The sequence below is a fragment of the Xiphophorus maculatus genome, chromosome 22, assembly GCF_002775205.1.
Source record: "Xiphophorus maculatus strain JP 163 A chromosome 22, X_maculatus-5.0-male, whole genome shotgun sequence".
NCBI lineage: Eukaryota > Metazoa > Chordata > Actinopteri > Cyprinodontiformes > Poeciliidae > Xiphophorus > Xiphophorus maculatus.
Window position 1 is genome coordinate 23,774,157 of NC_036464.1, and position 19,166 is coordinate 23,793,322.

General features: G+C 39.1%; 1 protein-coding gene across 9 annotated transcripts in view; it reads right to left on the reverse strand.

Annotated features, from left to right (window-relative positions):
• ehbp1 (EH domain binding protein 1) overlaps window positions 1-19,166 on the reverse strand; it is a 163,632-nt gene that overhangs the window by 96,103 nt on the left and 48,363 nt on the right. For all 9 annotated transcript variants that reach the window (XM_023327204.1, XM_023327199.1, XM_023327198.1 and 6 more), the window contains one exon: window positions 16,580-16,826. In XM_023327204.1, the coding sequence (XP_023182972.1) occupies window positions 16,580-16,826 (247 nt within the window). The remainder of the gene's footprint in view (window positions 1-16,579; window positions 16,827-19,166) is intronic.

The window sequence follows — 19,166 nt, forward strand, 5'->3', positions numbered from 1 at the left end:
GTTCTCGCATTTTCAAGGATTTCAAGAACCTCTGTACAAGTGAGCACATGACGGAAACTCGGGCTCTACATAAAATCTGTTTCCTTATCCGTTCGCAGTGTTGCGCTCGCCTCTGCGCCTTAGTAAAACGAGAGTTTCAGTGTGATGGGGTCTTCCTCCAGGCCTTCTCCTACTCCTTCTGCTTTTTCAAGTGACGGTTTGAAAGTAGCTGTCTAATTTGAGCGCTCTAATTACCTGGGATTAGAGACCAGGTGCTATTAAAGCAATTAGACACACAGCACACTCCAATGCTGCAGACCCTGCGCCCTAGCCGGCAGGAAACACAGACACGCTTCCAAATACACCACGACAACGCTGCCAGTAGGAAAAAAAACAACAAAAAAAAGAGAAACACTTTCTCACAGAAGAGGTACAAAGTCAGAATAAATAGAAAATAAGCATATGGCCTTCAAAGAAAATCAGAAAAATGTATGTGCTTATAGCCCCATTGCAACAATCAATAAATAAATCAATAGCATTGATACATTAAAACAAACTCAATCATTTCCATTTGCATGATTTATCATTTTTCCATTTTCTCTTTTTCTACAAACACTACATGAAAAAAGTCTTTAGTCTTTGGCAACTAACCCTTATTTAACAGACAATTCTGTTTACAGAGGCTTAATAATGCGGTTGTTTCTGTTGTTTTGTTTATGCATGTTGGATATTTAAAATGTCTTCTAGTTCCAGTGTTAAATGTTCAATAGAATTTAAAAGTTTATTGATCCTTAAGAATGTGTTCTTGCATAACCATGCCATTATCGTCATATTACTTGAAAATAAGTCTCAAAACAATAATATAATCATTTATCGCAATAACTTCGGGGACAATTTATCGACCAGAAAAATTTGTTATTCTGTCAGGTCTACGTTTTTACACCAGTTGAACCTTTTCAACCACAAACTTTAGTATTTTTGGAGGAACTTTGTGTGAAAGACCAATGAAATACAGCATAGCTGCGGTCAGTGCTTTAAAGGATCATGTTTTGTAGTAGTTCTGTTTTGGATGTTCCTGTACACAATTTACACATCTGCAGATTGAACAGTTTACTTATTCTTTTTTGCATTTTGGCCACCAGGTTCAATTTTGGCCTCAATCTGACCTATTTGTGCACCTCTATCTGAAAATTATATCACAAAATGACAAAGTGGCGGTGCGCCATTTCCTGACCGATCGCCAAAGCCTGACCCGCCGATTCTGATTTTGACCAATATCGATTTTGTCAGTAAACAAACAACCTTAGTAGCAGCTATGAAGGCTCACTCTGATCCACGTCTCACTGCAGAACAGCACTCTCTGCTTTAATTGAAAAGCAATAAGCGAGTACCAAGAGACTGAAAAACAACTCCAACACCACGGGAATAAACGGAGGAAATAAAAAATAGAAATAAAGAGGACATTAGCAACAAAGTTGCTTAGTTGGAAATAGTGAGCTGTCGACTGTTCTGGGGGTAGATCAGATCGGTATGGATCAATCACCCAAAATTAAGAAACTCTGGGTCGATTTATCTGTGCACCACTACTTCAAAGCCAAGCACATCTATGTTTGCTCCTGTTGCTCCCGTTTTGTCTGAATAAGCATAACTACTTTTTCTATGACATAAAAAAGCGACACGATATCTAACCTGTGACAGCTGCGTGACTAGCTGTTCACCCTGGCCCCTGTAACTGGTGTAATTTTCTCAATCTACATTGCAGACTCTGTTCCATTACATGGTTTTCTGATAAAGGTTTACAAAATGCAGGAGCCAGTCAGTGAGGCTTTCAGACGCATCAAATATTAAACAAATACCATATCATCTGTAACAGGAACAGACTGCATTTCCTTAAGACACAAACACGGGCAGGGTGAAAATTTCAGGAGGAGCAGAAATGCACTTATCAAACAGTTCGCTGTCTCGCCTAAAGGAAGGTGCATGCATTGTACGCGGGTGTGTGTTTGTGCTTTATCGGCCTGTGTGAATGTCATTGGGGGTGGGGGTGCGTGTGTGTGTGTGTAACACCAATGCGTCCATGTAGCTAGCTCGGCTTGAGGGTAGGATTAGCGGAGAGCATTGCCTCGGCACACAAACGTCCCATATTAAAAAATGAAAAGGCAACCTTCATTACTATCAGTGGCACATAACGTCCCCTCTTCCTCCTTGGCTGCTACTATTATACACAGCCCTAACAGTCTGGGCAGAAAATACAAGCCACTGACAAGAGATTCCATTATTCCTGATGCCTCAGTGTCAACAACATACATCTAAGGGGGCAAAGAAAGGGAGGGAAAAAAATTGAAGGAGGGGAAAAAAGGGAGGTTGGAGAGAGAAAGAGGTGGGTGTGGGAGAGGAGGGTTAAGCTCATACAGTCGGAATAAGTAGATAGGAGAGAAGCCGATGATGGAAGTGTTGGACTTCCTGTTGATCCTGGTATTAGGAGAATTTCTCCAGTGTGGAAAAAGGTGATTGTTTTTAATATGTAACATGCTTTTGACACTTAGCGAGTCAGGCTTAGCATTACCTAGCAAATTAGCAAACTATAAAGAGGAAGTTCAGATTTTTTAAACTGAGGGTGTTTTCCCACCTGATAGTCCAGTAAACTTGGTTCGATTGGGTGACGAAAATTGCAACATTTGTTCCATTTTCAGCTGGTGCTGTTTGCTTTCACATTGAACTGTATCAAACGATCCAAACCCTTTGAAAAACCTGTGTCCTGAAAAGCCTGTGGTGGCGCTGCACCAAGAATCACTGAAGAAAACGACATGAAAACCTCTGAAGTAGACAAAAGGCACAACTTTCTTCATGAAATGCAAACAAAATTGAGTTGTCTCAGATTTTCACAATTGTAGGATTTCTCTGGTAAAACATAACAAGCCATTTTTCCCGCTAGCGCCACACACACACACACACACACCCCACACATTTGTTTTGGTTGTATGAACCCAGAATGCCATGTGCTATAGCCTGCTGTCTGCTTTTGTAGCCACTTCTTGCAACATTTTCTATGATGCATATTTCTGGGGAGAACTTTTTTCTTCTGTGGTGTCCATAGTAGTTTGTCACCTTGTTTATTACAACTATACTCAATGTCAACATCTGACTGAAATCCGCATTGTTTTTTGTTTTATTATGCAACAGTTTAAATGTTCGCCCAAAATTCTCTGGACAATTGGACAGGTCCCGTTTCTTCTTTGGATTTTCATAGATGCTGACCACTGCAGACAGGGAACAAAATGTAAAAACCGTTGTTTTAGAGATCCTTTGACCCAGTCTTCTAGTCATAGTTACATCTTACATTTCCCAGTTTTTTTGCTTCTAATGCAACAACTTTGACAATGTTCCATTACTGCCCACCCAGTAACAAGTACTACAAAGAAGATATAGTCAGAGCTGTTTTGTCCATATTTAATCTATATTAGTTAACTAACCAGAACCATGTTTTATAGTCATGCTTCCATAGTTCAGTGGAAGTCTTACACATTAAGATCTTTACCATTTCACCCGTCACCATCATATCACCTGCTAAGAGGTGGAATGATAAATATTTAAACTATTACATCAGTAACAAAGTAATAGTTGAAGACAGTTAAAGGTAAAAAGCTACACCTGGCTATATCCTAAATGGCGAAACTAAGGCGGACAAACAAAGTTTAGCAGAAACACTAAAGGAGTTTAAAGCGTTGGAGCGACTGAAACCGGCCTTTCGGAGACATAAAAAAGATACAAGTCAAACGCTTTAAGTGGCAGCTTTGTCTCTCCCTCTGGGGCATGACGCTTCAATGGAAACTTAACTGGCCTCAAACCAATGACATAAACCCACGACTCCGTGCAGAGACAAGAGCTTCCGTGTCTTTCCAATCTCACTTTCGAGCCTTCAAAGCAGTGTCAGAGTGTCAGATTTGAGGAGGTGTTGAATCTCATACTCTTTAAAACTTGTAATCCGCTCAAGGGAGCCTAGAGCAAAAAAAAAAAAAAAGCCCATCTACAAAGAAGGGATGTACTGCAAAGTGTATATAAACACACAGACTTACTTTAAATAGCAATAGGTTTAAGTATGTGCACATGTATAGACAGGAACTGTACAAAAGGAGACATTGAGACAATCGCCTAATGAATTACCGTATTGTATTGTATTTCAGATATAAACACAAACACTTCAAGGAATTCATTATCATCTCTCCTGCTGTTGAAATGCACTTCTGATTGGCTGGCTCCTACCTACACAAGTATTTATTTAATTGCACCTTCAGTCAAAACAAGCACTTTGTTTAATCTGAGCTTTATACGTCCGACGTCCTCGCATTAGGGGGAAAAAACTGAGTGGAAACAGGAATGATCGCTTCATGTCATCTTACCCATGAAATTGTGCGCCTGATTTCATAGGTTGCCTCGATGAGAGGCAGAGGGGACGGAACGAAGTCTAATCAAAAGTTCAATTATGTAAATGGAGATGTGGAGTGGATGGAACAATAAGGAAATGAGGAAGGGGGAGGGTGGTACCGGAGAGAGGAGGGAATGTAGCGTGAAAAATAATACACATTAACATACAAAAGAAATAACGCTTTACGGTCGTAATCACACAGAGGAGGTGCTGGGGGTGGAGGGCACTTCCCTTCCAGAGTCGGTGGGAAGAGAAAGTGAGTGTGCATTAATGTGACTGTACATGCAGATGTTGAGTAAAGTCAAGCTGGATGCTTTTAGAAATGATAAATATTTTAACCGGTCGGCTTGTAAAGTGGTTGGCTTCACAACTGGTCTGAACTTTATATTTAGTATATTGAATTTGGGCGTTTAGTGACATCTATGAATCAATCAGGTGGACATAACAAAACATGCAACTTCAACAGGTGAAGCATGAATGCCAAGTGCCTTCTGGAGAAAAGGTTAAAGGTCAGAGAGACAGACTGAGCCATAAGGCTATAATCTTTAAAAAATAATATGCATTAACATGGAGAAAAGAAGTGTGTTTGAAGTAATCATGTAGTCAAGGTTAATGTGAAGCTTGAACACCAGAAAATGTTCAGCAACAGTAAAGCATGGTGGTGGTACCATCAAGCTTACGGCCTGTTTTACTGCCAATGGTTCTTATGATAGTTTGCATAGTGTGATTATTTATATTTGTCTTCGTGTTTTGAATAGCTAAAAGTTTAGTTTTGATATCACTGCATGTTCTGGAGACTACAGTTGGAAATAAACATTTGCAACTATAACCTTGTATAGTTAATCTCTCTTTCAATGGTTAATTTATGTTTACATTGTCCCACTTTAAGTGAATTAATTTATTTATTCGTTGCTGGTTGACTGCAAAAAGCAGGACTTAATAACAAAGAAGGACGAGTAACCACTAGTTCCTAAACACCTGGATGGAAACAATTTAGACCCAGTTAGCTCTCCCAACAGTCTAATTACATCAAACTGCTGTCTGCATCAACTGTACTGTAACTTTACAGATAATTCCCAAAAATGTCCATGGCAGGACATAATCAGTAAGAGACATCTAAATAAATATTACTGGTTATGTATATTTGAGCCTTTGTGTATAATTTTGAATTTGCTTGGATGGGAGAAAAAAATTCACAATAAATTCAAACTCGAGCATACAGTTCCTGTTTTGAAAAGTTAGACTAAACTTGATTATTAGAACTGAAACAGGACAATATATTGGCACCCACATTGATGTTGACCGATGTTTGTAACTTTTAAACATATCGGTCCAATAAGTAAGAATGTGCCGAGATTAATAACTAATGTTTATTTCCCTCTGATTGCTCTTTGTGTATGTGTTTCGGGAGGGGGGAGGAGGAAACTGGGCCAGTGGTTTTTGCTTTGGAACAGGATTTGAAGGTGTTTAACTGAAGCACAGAAGCAAAAAAGTAGGAAATATATATATCGGCAAATATCAGTTTTCGTCCATAACAGCAATATAAATATCTGCTATCAATATCAGAAGAAATTTTCAGAATGTGCATTCCTAGTTCGGGGTACACTGGAGCCAAAGAAAGGCGACTATTGGCATGTTAGCTTGATCAGCTAGAATGTAATATAGGGGAAACAGGAGTTATAAATGTTGACTTTAGCTTATGATGGAAACAAAAGCAGCCACATTAACCAAACTCATGCTTCTGTAAATTACTTTTTACAGCTGGAGAAAAAAAGAGAACATGAATGTGTTTGTCATTAAGCAGTGCAGATGGGAGCAACATGAATGATGGCTAAAATTTCCAATTCTTCTTTTTCATATGCTTCCTTGTAGCCACAAGATGACATTTTGGGCCAATCTCTTCAGCCTTCTGTTGCATACCTTCTAGATTTAATCTCAATCAGCTTTTAAAAAAACTTGAATGACACTTCAAAAAACAAGAACGTCGAGGGTTGGGGGAGGGAGGTTGTTCTGTTATAAATTTATATCGCATTAATCTCCTTTAACTGCCATCTTAAAACAAACAAATTAGCAGTGCAATGGATTCAGAGATCAGATGCGGCGATAGCGACACCATTGATCAATTAATCTAAGCCCGGGCAGGGAAAACTCATTAGAGAGGCTACTTCAGGAATTATATTCTGCAGGTAAAGGAGATGAATGCGTGTGGAGGGGAGCGGGTTTAACATAGCAGCGACTAAAACCCCCGCACCACATACGGCCATTGTCCAGTACAGCGTGGGCGCCGAAGTGATGAGAGCGATGATAGCACAGCCAATTAAAATGAACATAATTACAAAGTCACCCCTTTGACTCCTGATCAGAATACACATGCATCAACACCCCCACACATATACACACATAAGCAGAGAAAACTTAGGAGGTATGGCAGGTAGAATACAGAAAGAGAAACAGGAATCAACAAAGAGCATATATTGTTAACGCCTGTGTGTTTGGCCCTAATAACAATAATGAATAATTTATCTTAATAATCATCTAAAACTCTACATCTCCATCTCTAGCCGTTTCTCAATAGCGCCCCCTCACGGTGGAAATTGTTTGAGTGAGAGGTCTTTGCAACTGGACATTTTCCATACAGGCTAATAGGATTTGCAATGTTTAATGCTTTCAGAAATGTTCTCATCGAAAGAATGTGAAAGATTTATTTTTGATACAAATTGTTAAATGGACAAATAAACTACTATGCAGCCATACTGGATTGTGTGGTCAGAACTTGTGAGAAACCTTACTTTCCCACTAGGTATTCCCACTTACATGGATTTTTATTCATTTTTTCCAACTTGAAAATTAAGATAAGGTCATTCTTTATTAGTCCCACAAGTGGGAAATATAAGCTGTCAAGGGAGAAATTGGACATAAAATTAGAGTAACAGAAATCAAAAACAGAAGAAAAGAAAGAGCACAGCGTAGAATAAACAGTATACAAGCTAAACTAGAAATATACATATAAAAATATAACAAAAAATAATACAGCCAAGCAAAAATAGCATCTCCCAAAACTAGGAAAATCGGGGTTGATTTATTGGCCAGCTGATACATCAATACACCCTTATAAAAATGTTGCTTTTCCAATTTCTCTACCATGTGGTTATCTAACACAGGCGGAATATTTGGGTGCTTAAAAAAATAGTTCTTGTCATTTAAAACTCATTCTCATTTCCTCCATCACATACTAGAGAATTTATGTGTGGCCACTCATACTCCTAAACACTTACATGCATTTGAAAATGCATATCAAAAGGCTTATTCATCAAACAATTTGCAGGTCTTTCTAACCGGTGCAGTATGATTGGGTTAATCCAATTAAAAATGAACTGAGGGGCACTCGTAGATGGCTGGAAGGATTGGCATAGCTAAATGAGTGCTGGGTTTTTTGAATGTGTGGGGGGTCTTAGTCCGACTGGAGGTCCAAGGGCTTTTCAAGTGCACGGGGTTCTCTCTTCACCTGAAGCCCTCTTAAACTTCACCCCCAAACCTCTCGATCTTTGGTGGTTTAAGCCCACACACACCTGGAGGACTGGGGCAGATTAAACCCAGATTAAGATAAAGTTACCCCTTCTTGGCCTGCTATGTCATTCAAACCCGTGGCTTCTGTGGTCACTGGGTGGAGGGACCCACAAGACAAAAAGGTCTGGTTTATTCATATACACACACAGAGGACTTTCTGGTCATCCTCATAAGCCCTATTAGTCTGCCACAGAGCCTCTCATAGCTGACATCAATCATGGAGGGATTAGTCAATTCCCTCTCTAAATGAGCGGCGAGGGAAACTTCCCTTTAACTCCAAGCCAGGTCTCTATTCTTTCAGAGATTACACAGTGATTTGTTTTCATTTTCTTCCATCTTCATCGTTTTTCTGTCCCGGCTCGCTTTCGTTTCTTCGTCTCGTGCGCCGCGTCCTGCTCGTTCTCTCCCCTCTCGCAGCTTGCGAGGTAATCCTTGGCAGATAAAACTAAGGAGGACTTACTGAAGGCAGATTACAAGCGGCGCTTTGCGGAAGGCCCTTTTTACACCAGTCGGCAGCGGGCGCCGAGGAGAGCGAGCCGTCCGCGGATTTGTGGAGGAACTTGTGAACTTGACATGCGCCCGACAGAAGGAAAAAGGGTGCGGAAATGATAGCCGCATTACGGTTGCGGGATAAAAGTGTAGCACCTCGCAACACGTGTAAGTGCATGCGATGCACAGCAGCGTGTCCATTCCAAACAACGGAGAATACAATTCAAATGAAATTTTTTTTTAATGTTTTCAAACAAATATCGGTGGCTCTCAAATAAGATCAGCTCTGATCTAAATATTTACGCACAGCTAAATGTCAACTGAAACTTATAAGAAAGTACACAAATGTTTCTTTCAAATATTTTGCGGGGGTTGGGGGCGAAGAGGGAATGGCAGTGATACCTTGTGCTGTTCTCTTAACCTGTTGACAGAGATGCCACTCAGCCTGAAACACAGGAAGCCCCCATGATTGGGCCTAAACAGCATCGGTAGAGGAAACTATGTCTCTGTTCTCCCACAAGATCCAATGACAGACCACTCACACAGCAAATAAGGTCTGGGGAGGGGTCCACACTGGCAAAAAGCAGACATTGAGAGGTAATGATTTAGCCTTACTCCTCTCGAGGATTATTCTCCTAATATTACAGGGCTTATGGAAAGTCTAACGTGGCCACAGAGGCCTCATTGCTTCGGTCTGAGAAATGGACTACTTTGCCCATTTTACTTCGTCTGGCTTTCAAAGTAAGAAACAACTCTATTCTAAGAGCTTTACATTCTAAACAAGCCATATTTCTGACCAGGCATGAGCCGACCGTCCAATATTTTCACAATATCATTGTATTAAAAAATATATATTTCCTAACATCCAAAATTGTTGGCTGTTAGCATTGCTAAAATTATTTCAGCCAACTGGTTAGCAATGTGCAGTAACAGTTGAGGGAGGATTAGCATTGGATACCTTTATAGAAGAATAGAATTACTTTATTCATCCCAGCAGGGAAATTATTTCGCAGTTACAGCAGCATAGAGACAAGACACACAACAACCACCACTGAGTAGTAGTTGTAGACAAGATAAAATAAAAATAAAATATAACATGCTGTCATGTTATATTGACAGCATTATCCAGCTGGAGACAAATTCCCTCCTTCTCTAGCATCTTGTTAAAAGTAAACATTGGGAAAGATATAATTTCACATTTTAGTGGTTTCAAACTACAACAGGTTCTTGGCTATTCGTGGTTCAGCAGAAATTTTGCCAATTCGTAAATTTCTCTGCAGAGCATATTGTAAATAGAAAAAATAAGATACCACTTGGAAGCTGAAATACCTGAGCGCAATGCTACTTGACATGCTATTGACTGGCATTTGCAATCGCTTTTTATTGTCCTGGTCACCAATTAGTGCAACCCCATAAGATGCTAGCTTCTGCGACAGTCTCAAGATGGCTTCCACTGTGTGTATTAAAATGCATGTTAGTCAGGGAAGCCAAGCAGGTGCACTGTATTCAATGGGTACAGTGACCAATGCAATTGCCTCGGATTAAATTCTCGGCCCTTTTTCCTGTCCAGCTACTTAAACATATTAAATTATATGAAGGGTTTGAACAATTAAAATAGGCAGTTACAATTGTTTTAAGAGAGATTTTATTCGCAGGCAGTTGTGGTCCCTAAGCACCGGGAATACTGGTGGCATATCGCTTTAAACATTGGTACTACCAAAAAAAAAAAAAAAAAAATCAGGCCATTTCTGCTATAATAAATTAGTGTCTCCTCTTTCTATGTAATGCAAGCAAATTAAAACGCCAGTATTTGCAAATATGTAACCTTGGAAAGCAGAACAGAAACATCTTTAAGCAACTATAAACCAGCCTTTAGAAGCAATATGACATATTTCAGGTCAAGGTGACCCACTTTCATTAAGTTGTTAAATGTTAAGTTGTTAAACTTTGACGAACCTTTCAAAAAAGGTTCGTCAAAGTTATCTCAAGATGAAATAACTGTGGATTGTACAAAATGATAACGAAGGGAGCAACAAGGCACAGATCAGACGGCAAGAAATGACTGTCCTCGTCTCTCGAGCTTCCTTCCGTCTTCATCCCTCAGTCGTCACGGTAACCTCAGAAACACCTCACAGTATGTATATGATCCTCTCCTGCTGCGAACCTTAGTAAAAGCTAATTAAGAAATATCCCAGCCTTGTGCGAACTCAATTAAATAATGTTAATTTAGTTTAATTTCAATTTGGAGGTAGTTTGAACTGGAGGAGGTTGTGTGAAAACAGGAGGGAGGGGCTCTGGCCTCTGCCACCCCCCGGGCACAGGAGCTCTCACAACCCACAAAACTCTCATTTGAACCCTTTGATTAACATTAGTAATTAAAGAAGCCCTACAAGTGAAAAAATATTTCTGCTAATGGTTTAAATGTTCGTCCCTGTAAAGTCAGAGTGTGTTGACGCAGCAGGAACAATAAAATAAACTTGACCAGCTGTGTTTTAGGAAATAAGAATTTAAGTCAGGCAAATGAATGGCATTCGTTTCCTGTAAGATTTGCTTTATAAACCCTGGCTGTGGGCTGTCCTCATAAACAGAGAGCCTTCAAACGTAACTGAAACATTATGCATGATGGCCAAACTATATCAATTAACTATGTTACTTTATTGTTCAAATGTAACAAATATTAACATTAGGGTGGCTTTCATAAGCTAGCTACTCTGCGCTGCTCTCAGGCATGAAGTAAAACAGGAGACGACAGGGCAAGGTGGAGGGAGAGAAAAGCTGAAATAAAAGTACCTAAGGAAGGTTAAATTGAATACATTTATACCTTTATTTTGCCTTTTCTCTCCCTCCATCTTGCCCTGTTGTCTCCTGTTTTACTTCATGCCTGAGAGCAGCGCACAGTAGCCAGCTTCGCAGCCACACAGACAGGAGTCAGAGGTGTTGGTTTTTAAAAAATAAATTTAATTTTAACGTTTCATAATATTTAAATTCATTTCAAACTAGTATAAGTGCACAAATATAGGAGGCCTGTCACAATACATTAATTACATGAGAAATTAAAACAAGTAAAATAATTTCCATTTGCATGATTTCTCGTTTTTCTCTTTTCTCTCTCTTCCAGCAAAATTTGTTATCCTGACAGGCCTAATCTCATATGCTTTACATTGTTAAAACATATATATATATATATGTTTTAACTTATATATATATACTGTATATAAATATAAAAAAAAAACTTAATTCTGAAGGTGTGGCAGCGCGCCACCATTTATTACATTTAACACAAACCCTGATTAGGTATATTGTGCAAACAACAAAAGAACTGTAAATGTCCAACTTTTTCTTCGATTTTTCAAAATAAATTAAGATATAAAAGTGGATATGAAACTTTTTGTGTGAACTTTTAGTCGCATACATGCCAACTTTTGACTTTTCTCTATATGAAAATAAGGCAAATAATTCATGAAGCGGAAACCTGATGAAAATCCAAAGATAAGAGCATCTAAGTGTAGAGCGGTCTGACTGCGGCATAGAGACAGAGATAAAACAAAAGGAGGAGCAGGGGATAACTGAGTTACTGGGAGGGGAGAAATCAGCTCCACAGAGGAGAGATGGACTGAATCCGACCAGACAGAGCTCCCAGCCCGCCCAACAGGAACTCCCTCCGCTCATTTACATTAATCCCACAGACATTTTCATCCCTCCAGCTCCTCTGCAAATCCGAAACTTGACACATTTGAGGATCTGTATTCTCTCAGACAGGACAGTAGACGGGTAGGCTGGCATGAAGACATGAACTGTCTGCTGACAGCCTCAAGCTTCGCGTTCGACAACTTGGAGATTGACCTCAGAGACACAAAAAAACAATAAAAAGTGGCATCCTACATGAAAAGGAACAGGCATTTTTTACGGTGAAATTATTGTCACCTTATTTAGTCATCAATTAAATAACTAACAGGAATTTACAGACTCAAAACAAAAGGCATTTGATAAAAGAACAACCAAAACTTTACAGAAATATATACACAGTACTTTTAAATTTAAAATTTAAATATATCATACCCAGTACTCCTCTAGTGGCATAGTTTTCGTTTTTTCCCCAGGTTCAAAGTCTGTAAAATACTAAAAATCTATTAGCTCCTAATCGTTGTACCTTTTCGAACTGTTAATCAATCCAAAAAATAAGAAACAAATCAGCTCTACACTGTGTTGATGTTAAGTCAAGCTGAAACGGCTGAGCTTTTCACATGTTGATGTCAGAAGTAGCTGTAGATACTACAAACGATCAAGCACACAATAAAAAAATGCTATGGTTTTGCATTTTAGACAACAAAAGGTTTATTATTTAAAAATGAATGTTTATTTGCATCTATTTATGAATTTCTAATGCAAAGGCTTAAAATATCATCAAAATTATTTTATGAATTATCAGAATGATCAATAGAGTGATCAATTACTAAATTAATCATTAGTTGAAAACATAGTGAATGGTACACATTAGAAAAAAAAAAACTTTCAGAACATTTTTCGGCTCCTTTACTCGATTCCTTTAGTTTACAATGCAATCATCTAACTCCTTCTTGACAGATTTACTTTGTTTCACACAACAACCAACTGAATTTTTGTCACACTGTAGAAAATCCTGAGTTGCAAGCTGTTTTTAGAGTTTAATATATACATATATAATTGATACATAGATTGATTCGGCTCACACCATATGTCCTGTAGGCATGCCGATTTTTCACAGACTGCCAGTGAAGTGGGTTGTTCTAATGCAATGACAAGGAGGATAAAGCGTCTACGGCGAAGGTAATCAAACATCTGTTCAAGAACGAAGAAGTCAAATTTTAACTCGAAAACGCTGGATGAATGACTGCCCTTGCACCCAACCAAAGGGGCTTAGCAAGTTTTCTGGGGGAAACCTTGAATATTCCTATTAAAACATCATTGTTCTTCTCCGCGAATATGTGTATATGTATATATATATGCTTCATACTCTCATGTATGATTTATGTATGTTATATTCTGAAAAAACTAATAAATATATATATATATATATATATATATATATATATATATATATATATATATATATATATATATATATATATATATATATAAACCCATCATTGTTCTATCTTAACATCTCTTAATATGTGAAATGCTTGCCTGAATTATTGCGCTGCAACTGTTTGATTTCACAGCATGTTCCAGCACGCTCCTGGCAAAGTTCTTAGCAACAATGACCGCAAACTGAAAAACTGGCCACCAACTGATTGAATGCAAAACTTTGAAAATCTTATTTGATTTGCAGAGATCCGTGTGTGGCCAAACAAACCCTTCAGGGGAAGTTATAGATATCAAACTGGATACGCCAGCTTTCCGTAGAAATTTGACATCAAGTGTATTTATCGCAACTCAAATCATTTTTACCAATTTAAATAGCTTGTAACAATAAACAAACATCAAATCCATACCTCAAATACGCCGTACAGGTTGAAGGTATAGTTCCACTGGAATCTGTTCGCTGAACAAAACAGGAAACACGCACACATACGAGCTTAAGCATAGATTTACACCCTGTGCACGTTTAAAATGCAATGTATTGGTTTCCTTTTTGGCCTCTCGTAGTGGGAATGTCTCCCCTTAATCCGTTCTGACTTCACACTTTCAAAGGTCATCTCTCAACCCCTGCGCAGGCAAGGCCATGTGTGTATCACTGCACTTGGTGTGAATAAGAATGGGAAACCTATTCACATCTCCTGGATGTGTCAACAAACCCCTGCTTCCTATGAACATCGTATCCCTCTGTGTGCAATAACGTGGCCATCTTGTCCATCTTCTCCTCCCACTGTTCACCATCTTCCACGCGTTTCCCTTCAATGCACAACCCCGTTTCCGTCCACACCAAGGTTATTATAGTCAACTAATACTGACAAAACAAGAAAAACCGAAAGTGAGAAAAAAATTATTAAAATGAACAAAAACTGTTTTCTAAACGCACAATGTTCTTCCAGTGAAAGTTAAAGTTTTTCTCCACTAATTACTAACTAAAACATAATGAAATTATTGATATAATATACTTTGTTTTCATATTTATGAATTGGTTAATTTGGCTTTCGAACTGATGTAAAATAAAATTTTTTTCCCTCCACACAAGCGGTTTATGTCAGCTAGCACTTATGCTAATCCACAAAATGGCAACCGCAAAAGTTGGAAGAAAACACCAGTCGTTTGGTTATTCAACAATTACTGGACGCATTTTTTTAAATGGTATACTCTGTCGAGTATTCATTACGCAAATGATGTTTACAAAATCAAAATGCAGTACTATGATCTTCTTGAACCCTAACCCTCTGCACCTAAAAATGATCCAAAGTATGAAAAAACTAAATCTATTACCATAACTAATAAAAACTAAAGAATATTTAACTAATAATAACTAACAAAAACTAGCAATCACACTCTAAAAATGAATTAAAACTAGCTGATTTACACAACCAAAAAGTCAAAGCAAAATAAAACTAAATTATAGTGAAAAGCCCACAACTATTATAACCCTGGTCCACACTCGTATTTTATTTCTGTGTTTCCTCCCTCCCTGAAAGCTCCAGAGTCAGGGGGATCTCTTGGCGAAGTGCGGCCCACCACAGGCCACTGGCTCTGGGTAATTAAAGTGGTTTAGGCCCCTTCACCCATGGTCACAGGCAACTGCAGCTAGGTGATAAAGGCGCTGTGCCATAATTACATGGACAGCCAGCATCACCGCTCAGCTACACTAAAACAGTCACAGGCAGGAAGGACACACGGGAAGTAACTGTACTGTGTGAGTGTGTGCACAGGGGAGCAGTGGGGGGTCAAACCCCCCCTTATGATCGCTCTGCTGTAGTTAAGCCCCCGATGTTTAAACCAGCAAAAAGGTTCATTGAGCGCCCCTACACTCACACACACAGTTTTTAGCCTCCACTTCTTTCCACGCCCGCAGCCAATCATTCCCCCGCCAGTGGTGTGACTCCGGCCGTGAGTGTGTGACTGTCAGCCATTTAATTAGAGCCAGCCATCATTTAACTAATTTAAATAAATAAATAAACAACCACCGCAATGAGAAAGGGAAAAAAAAAGAACCTACAGATACAAATGATAGAATGGAGAGTTTCCATGACCATAAATGTGAGATCAAGCATGTGGAAAAAGTGACCACTGGATGGGGACACTGCAAACATACAAAACACGAGTCATTCGGTAGTAATGACGCATCCAGAGAGAGATGAGCCACACTGAGAAACAGAGAGAGAGCGAGAGCAGAGATCTGTAGGAAAAACGTAAACAATAGACACTTTACTCCACTAAAAAACTGAGGAAAATCATTCACTATGTCTACATTGTATTATAATATGTGACGTAATTCAGTTGACATGATGCTGGGGGTGGGAAATATGAACCTGGAAGTTTTATTATATTTTCCTGTACTATTGTGATAACTGTTATAGTTGTGCTGCCCTGCAAACAAAATACTGTTGTTGAAATACATTCCCTTTTGTAATATACTTCTTTAGGACACCAGTCAGAAAGAAGTGTGATCTGAATCACTAAACTCCACATGGTGTATTTTTAAATTTATCGATGCTTTCATTGGACACCGTAAAACAGTAGAATTATCAAATCTGACAATGAGTCCTTTTTTTTTTAAATCACTAGCTGGAATTTGGGACAACAATGTTGAAACAAAGTTTCTTATCATGAAAAGGAATTTATCACAATAAATGATAAACGACACAATAAATGCCCACCCCTACATGATGCCACATGATCAATCCAGTGGGTTTGTCAGCAACTGACCAATCGGCTGTTCTTTTCTTTGCAAAGCAGGAACTTTTCAGGCATGTGGTACAAATATTCATACACAGCTTGACATACTGGTAGGCTTGATTCTAATAAGCACAACCTTTAGAGGTGCCGTGCTGATTCTGTAAACTCACTATAACACTGTGCAGCTTTTGTTTAAGCCTTTTAGTGTCTCACATTCCTTCCATTTGTTTTCTTTTGTTGTAGTTTCAGGGATCTGGGAGTTGTCATAGAACCAACTCAGGTTCCCTGGGAGTCGAAACGAAGCGAGCTCACCTTTGGGGAAGAGGAGGCCAACTCTCTCACTATCACCGCCGCCAGAGGGCTGGGCCCCAAAGGCTGGGCTCTCTCCCCGTCTGGGCCAGAGCTGGGCTTGGAGGTGGGTGGACTGGGACCCGGGCCTGTGCTGGTACTCGGGGGTGGAGGGGCCCTCCTCTTCTGGATACCGCCAAGATCAGGAGAGGGGCTGCCGGAGGGAGGCCGTGCTGGGCTTGATGTCCTCGGCTCATAAAACGGGTTGGATCTGAACGTGAAAGAGCGAGATAACAGTGATGAAAACAATTAGAGTCTTGCTGCTTTAAAGTCCTTAAAATAGTCCAAGCCAAAAGCCAGAAAATAAAGAAAATAGAACATCTGGGTTAACATTTACATCAAAATGCAAAGTTTGTCATCAAACTAACATTCTCAAGCTTTACAGATACATTTCATTCTTCCCATTTAATGAAACACAAAAAACCTCCAAAAGATGGGATACACAATCCCATTTACTCTCCCCCTGAAGTAGCCCCCGGGGTCTAATTTAATTCTATATAAATGCAGCTGTTCTGTGAATGCCTCAGAGGTTTATTTGACAACATTATTGAGAAAACAGTGTCAGGAAGACCAGGAAATACTGAAGTTTTTATACAACAGTAATTGCAAAGACGGATTAAGCTAGGTTTATTGTCGCATTGAACCAGGCACAAGGGAGCGCACCAATTGTGCCGTTCCTGCACCTGTCCATGGTCTGTCTATTACTTCCGAATTATGACGCCTCCTCGTGCACCGCCACATTTTTGTAATTTCTCACATATTTTAACACAAAAACGCGGACGGCCCTAGCGCCCCTACCACCAGGCTTAGCAGATTTTCTGGGGGAAACCCTGTTAACAATATTCAACTGTGAACTGCAGGATCTGAAAACAGAATCAACTGCAAACCTCAAAAAATATGGAGAGGAGCAACTAAGGTTCTGGAGGAGACGTAAACATCCATAACTTAGGTGGGAGAGATCGTTCAACAAGTCAATCATTCGTTGTTTGTTCAGCAAATCTGGTTTTTCCGTATGAGTGGCCACTGACACAGTGGCACCAACTCGTGTAGGTCTTTATTTGCCACCTACACGAGTTGTGGCAAATAAAGACTTGCCACAACTCGTGTAGGCGGAAGAAAGTGATTTGGCCAGACAAAACCAGAATGGAACTTTTTGGCCTACATATCAAATATAGATGGAGTGAAATGTGGGCAATCCTGCTGGGACAATGTTAGACTGCAAAATGTAAAAATGCTCACCTCATAGGAGGATAATGACTAAAAACGCATTAATACCGTGTGTTAAATTGTGGCTAAATCCGAATGCACGACACACTCTAGATCAGTGGTATTCGAAATTGTTAAGTTAATTGTACTCAGGGGCAACAATTCTTTTTGACCAATTAAAAAGTGCAAAAAATGTATAAAACTTTTAAAGAGACAAAGTAGGAAATAAAAAGAACATTGGGTTTAATTAAAAAAAAAAATAAAAGGCTTACAGTTCCCTAACTTTCTTAGACTGATTGTTCTCCATTTTTGTTGGTCCAGAAATTGATTTCAGTCTATTGTCAACAACAAAAACCATTCTTTGAAAATGTTTGCTGTATTAAGGCAAGTTTTTTTTTGTTTTTTTTTAAACCCCTCCAGGGGGTCTTTTGTGGAATTTAGTGTCCCTTATATGATAGTAGTATTCAGGCAAGTTTAATGAGAGACGGAGCCCACGTCTGTTTTTGAGTAAAACGTTGCTGGATATTACACTAAATACTTGGTGCTGCACCTTTTGAAAGGGTATAAATCTGCCATTTTGTGGATCTGTTACATAAAATTCCCAAAAACAGAATGAAGTTAGTGGATGCAGTGTGACAAAATGTAATTAAAGGCATATTAAATATTTTTGCTCTATATAATAAGTGTCAGAGAAGAATAAAACTGTTTTGCTCCAAATAAGTAGTGAGTAAATCAAACATGAACACATTCAATGAAGAATTATTAGAGATAATCAGTAATCAGAACTATCTGAAGACATTTACGTCTGAACTACACAATTGAAAAGAAAGATTGTTTCATAGAAACAAAGGTTTTATGCCATTCAATGAAGAACACCCACATTGTATGGCATATTATACACTAATATAAGAAGCAGGTGCACTGAGGTCAGGACTGTGTGACCTCATATCCTCACAGCCGAAGGTGGACTACTGACAGACAGGCAAGAACAGGAGAACATACACACATGCACAGGCATGCACCAAAAACACACACCAAGATGTTACCAATATGCCTACATGCTTGTGGCTCTGAAAGCTAGGGGTATGACCTCAAGACATTCACTCGACATGTCATTTGCAGCCCTAAACATACAAGAGAACAGAGTAGGACAGAAGAAATTGACTGAGCAGCGTCATTTAGAGCTACTCTGTGTCAATATATAAGCCGGCCGATAAACTGTGAGAAGTATAAACAAGTGAAGAAACAAAGAAAGGCAGTCAGGCCTATAGACAAGCTTTAACCACCGAGCCCAAACTGAAAGACAAGTGAAAGGGCTTCAGTCAAAACAATATGTGCCCTCCTG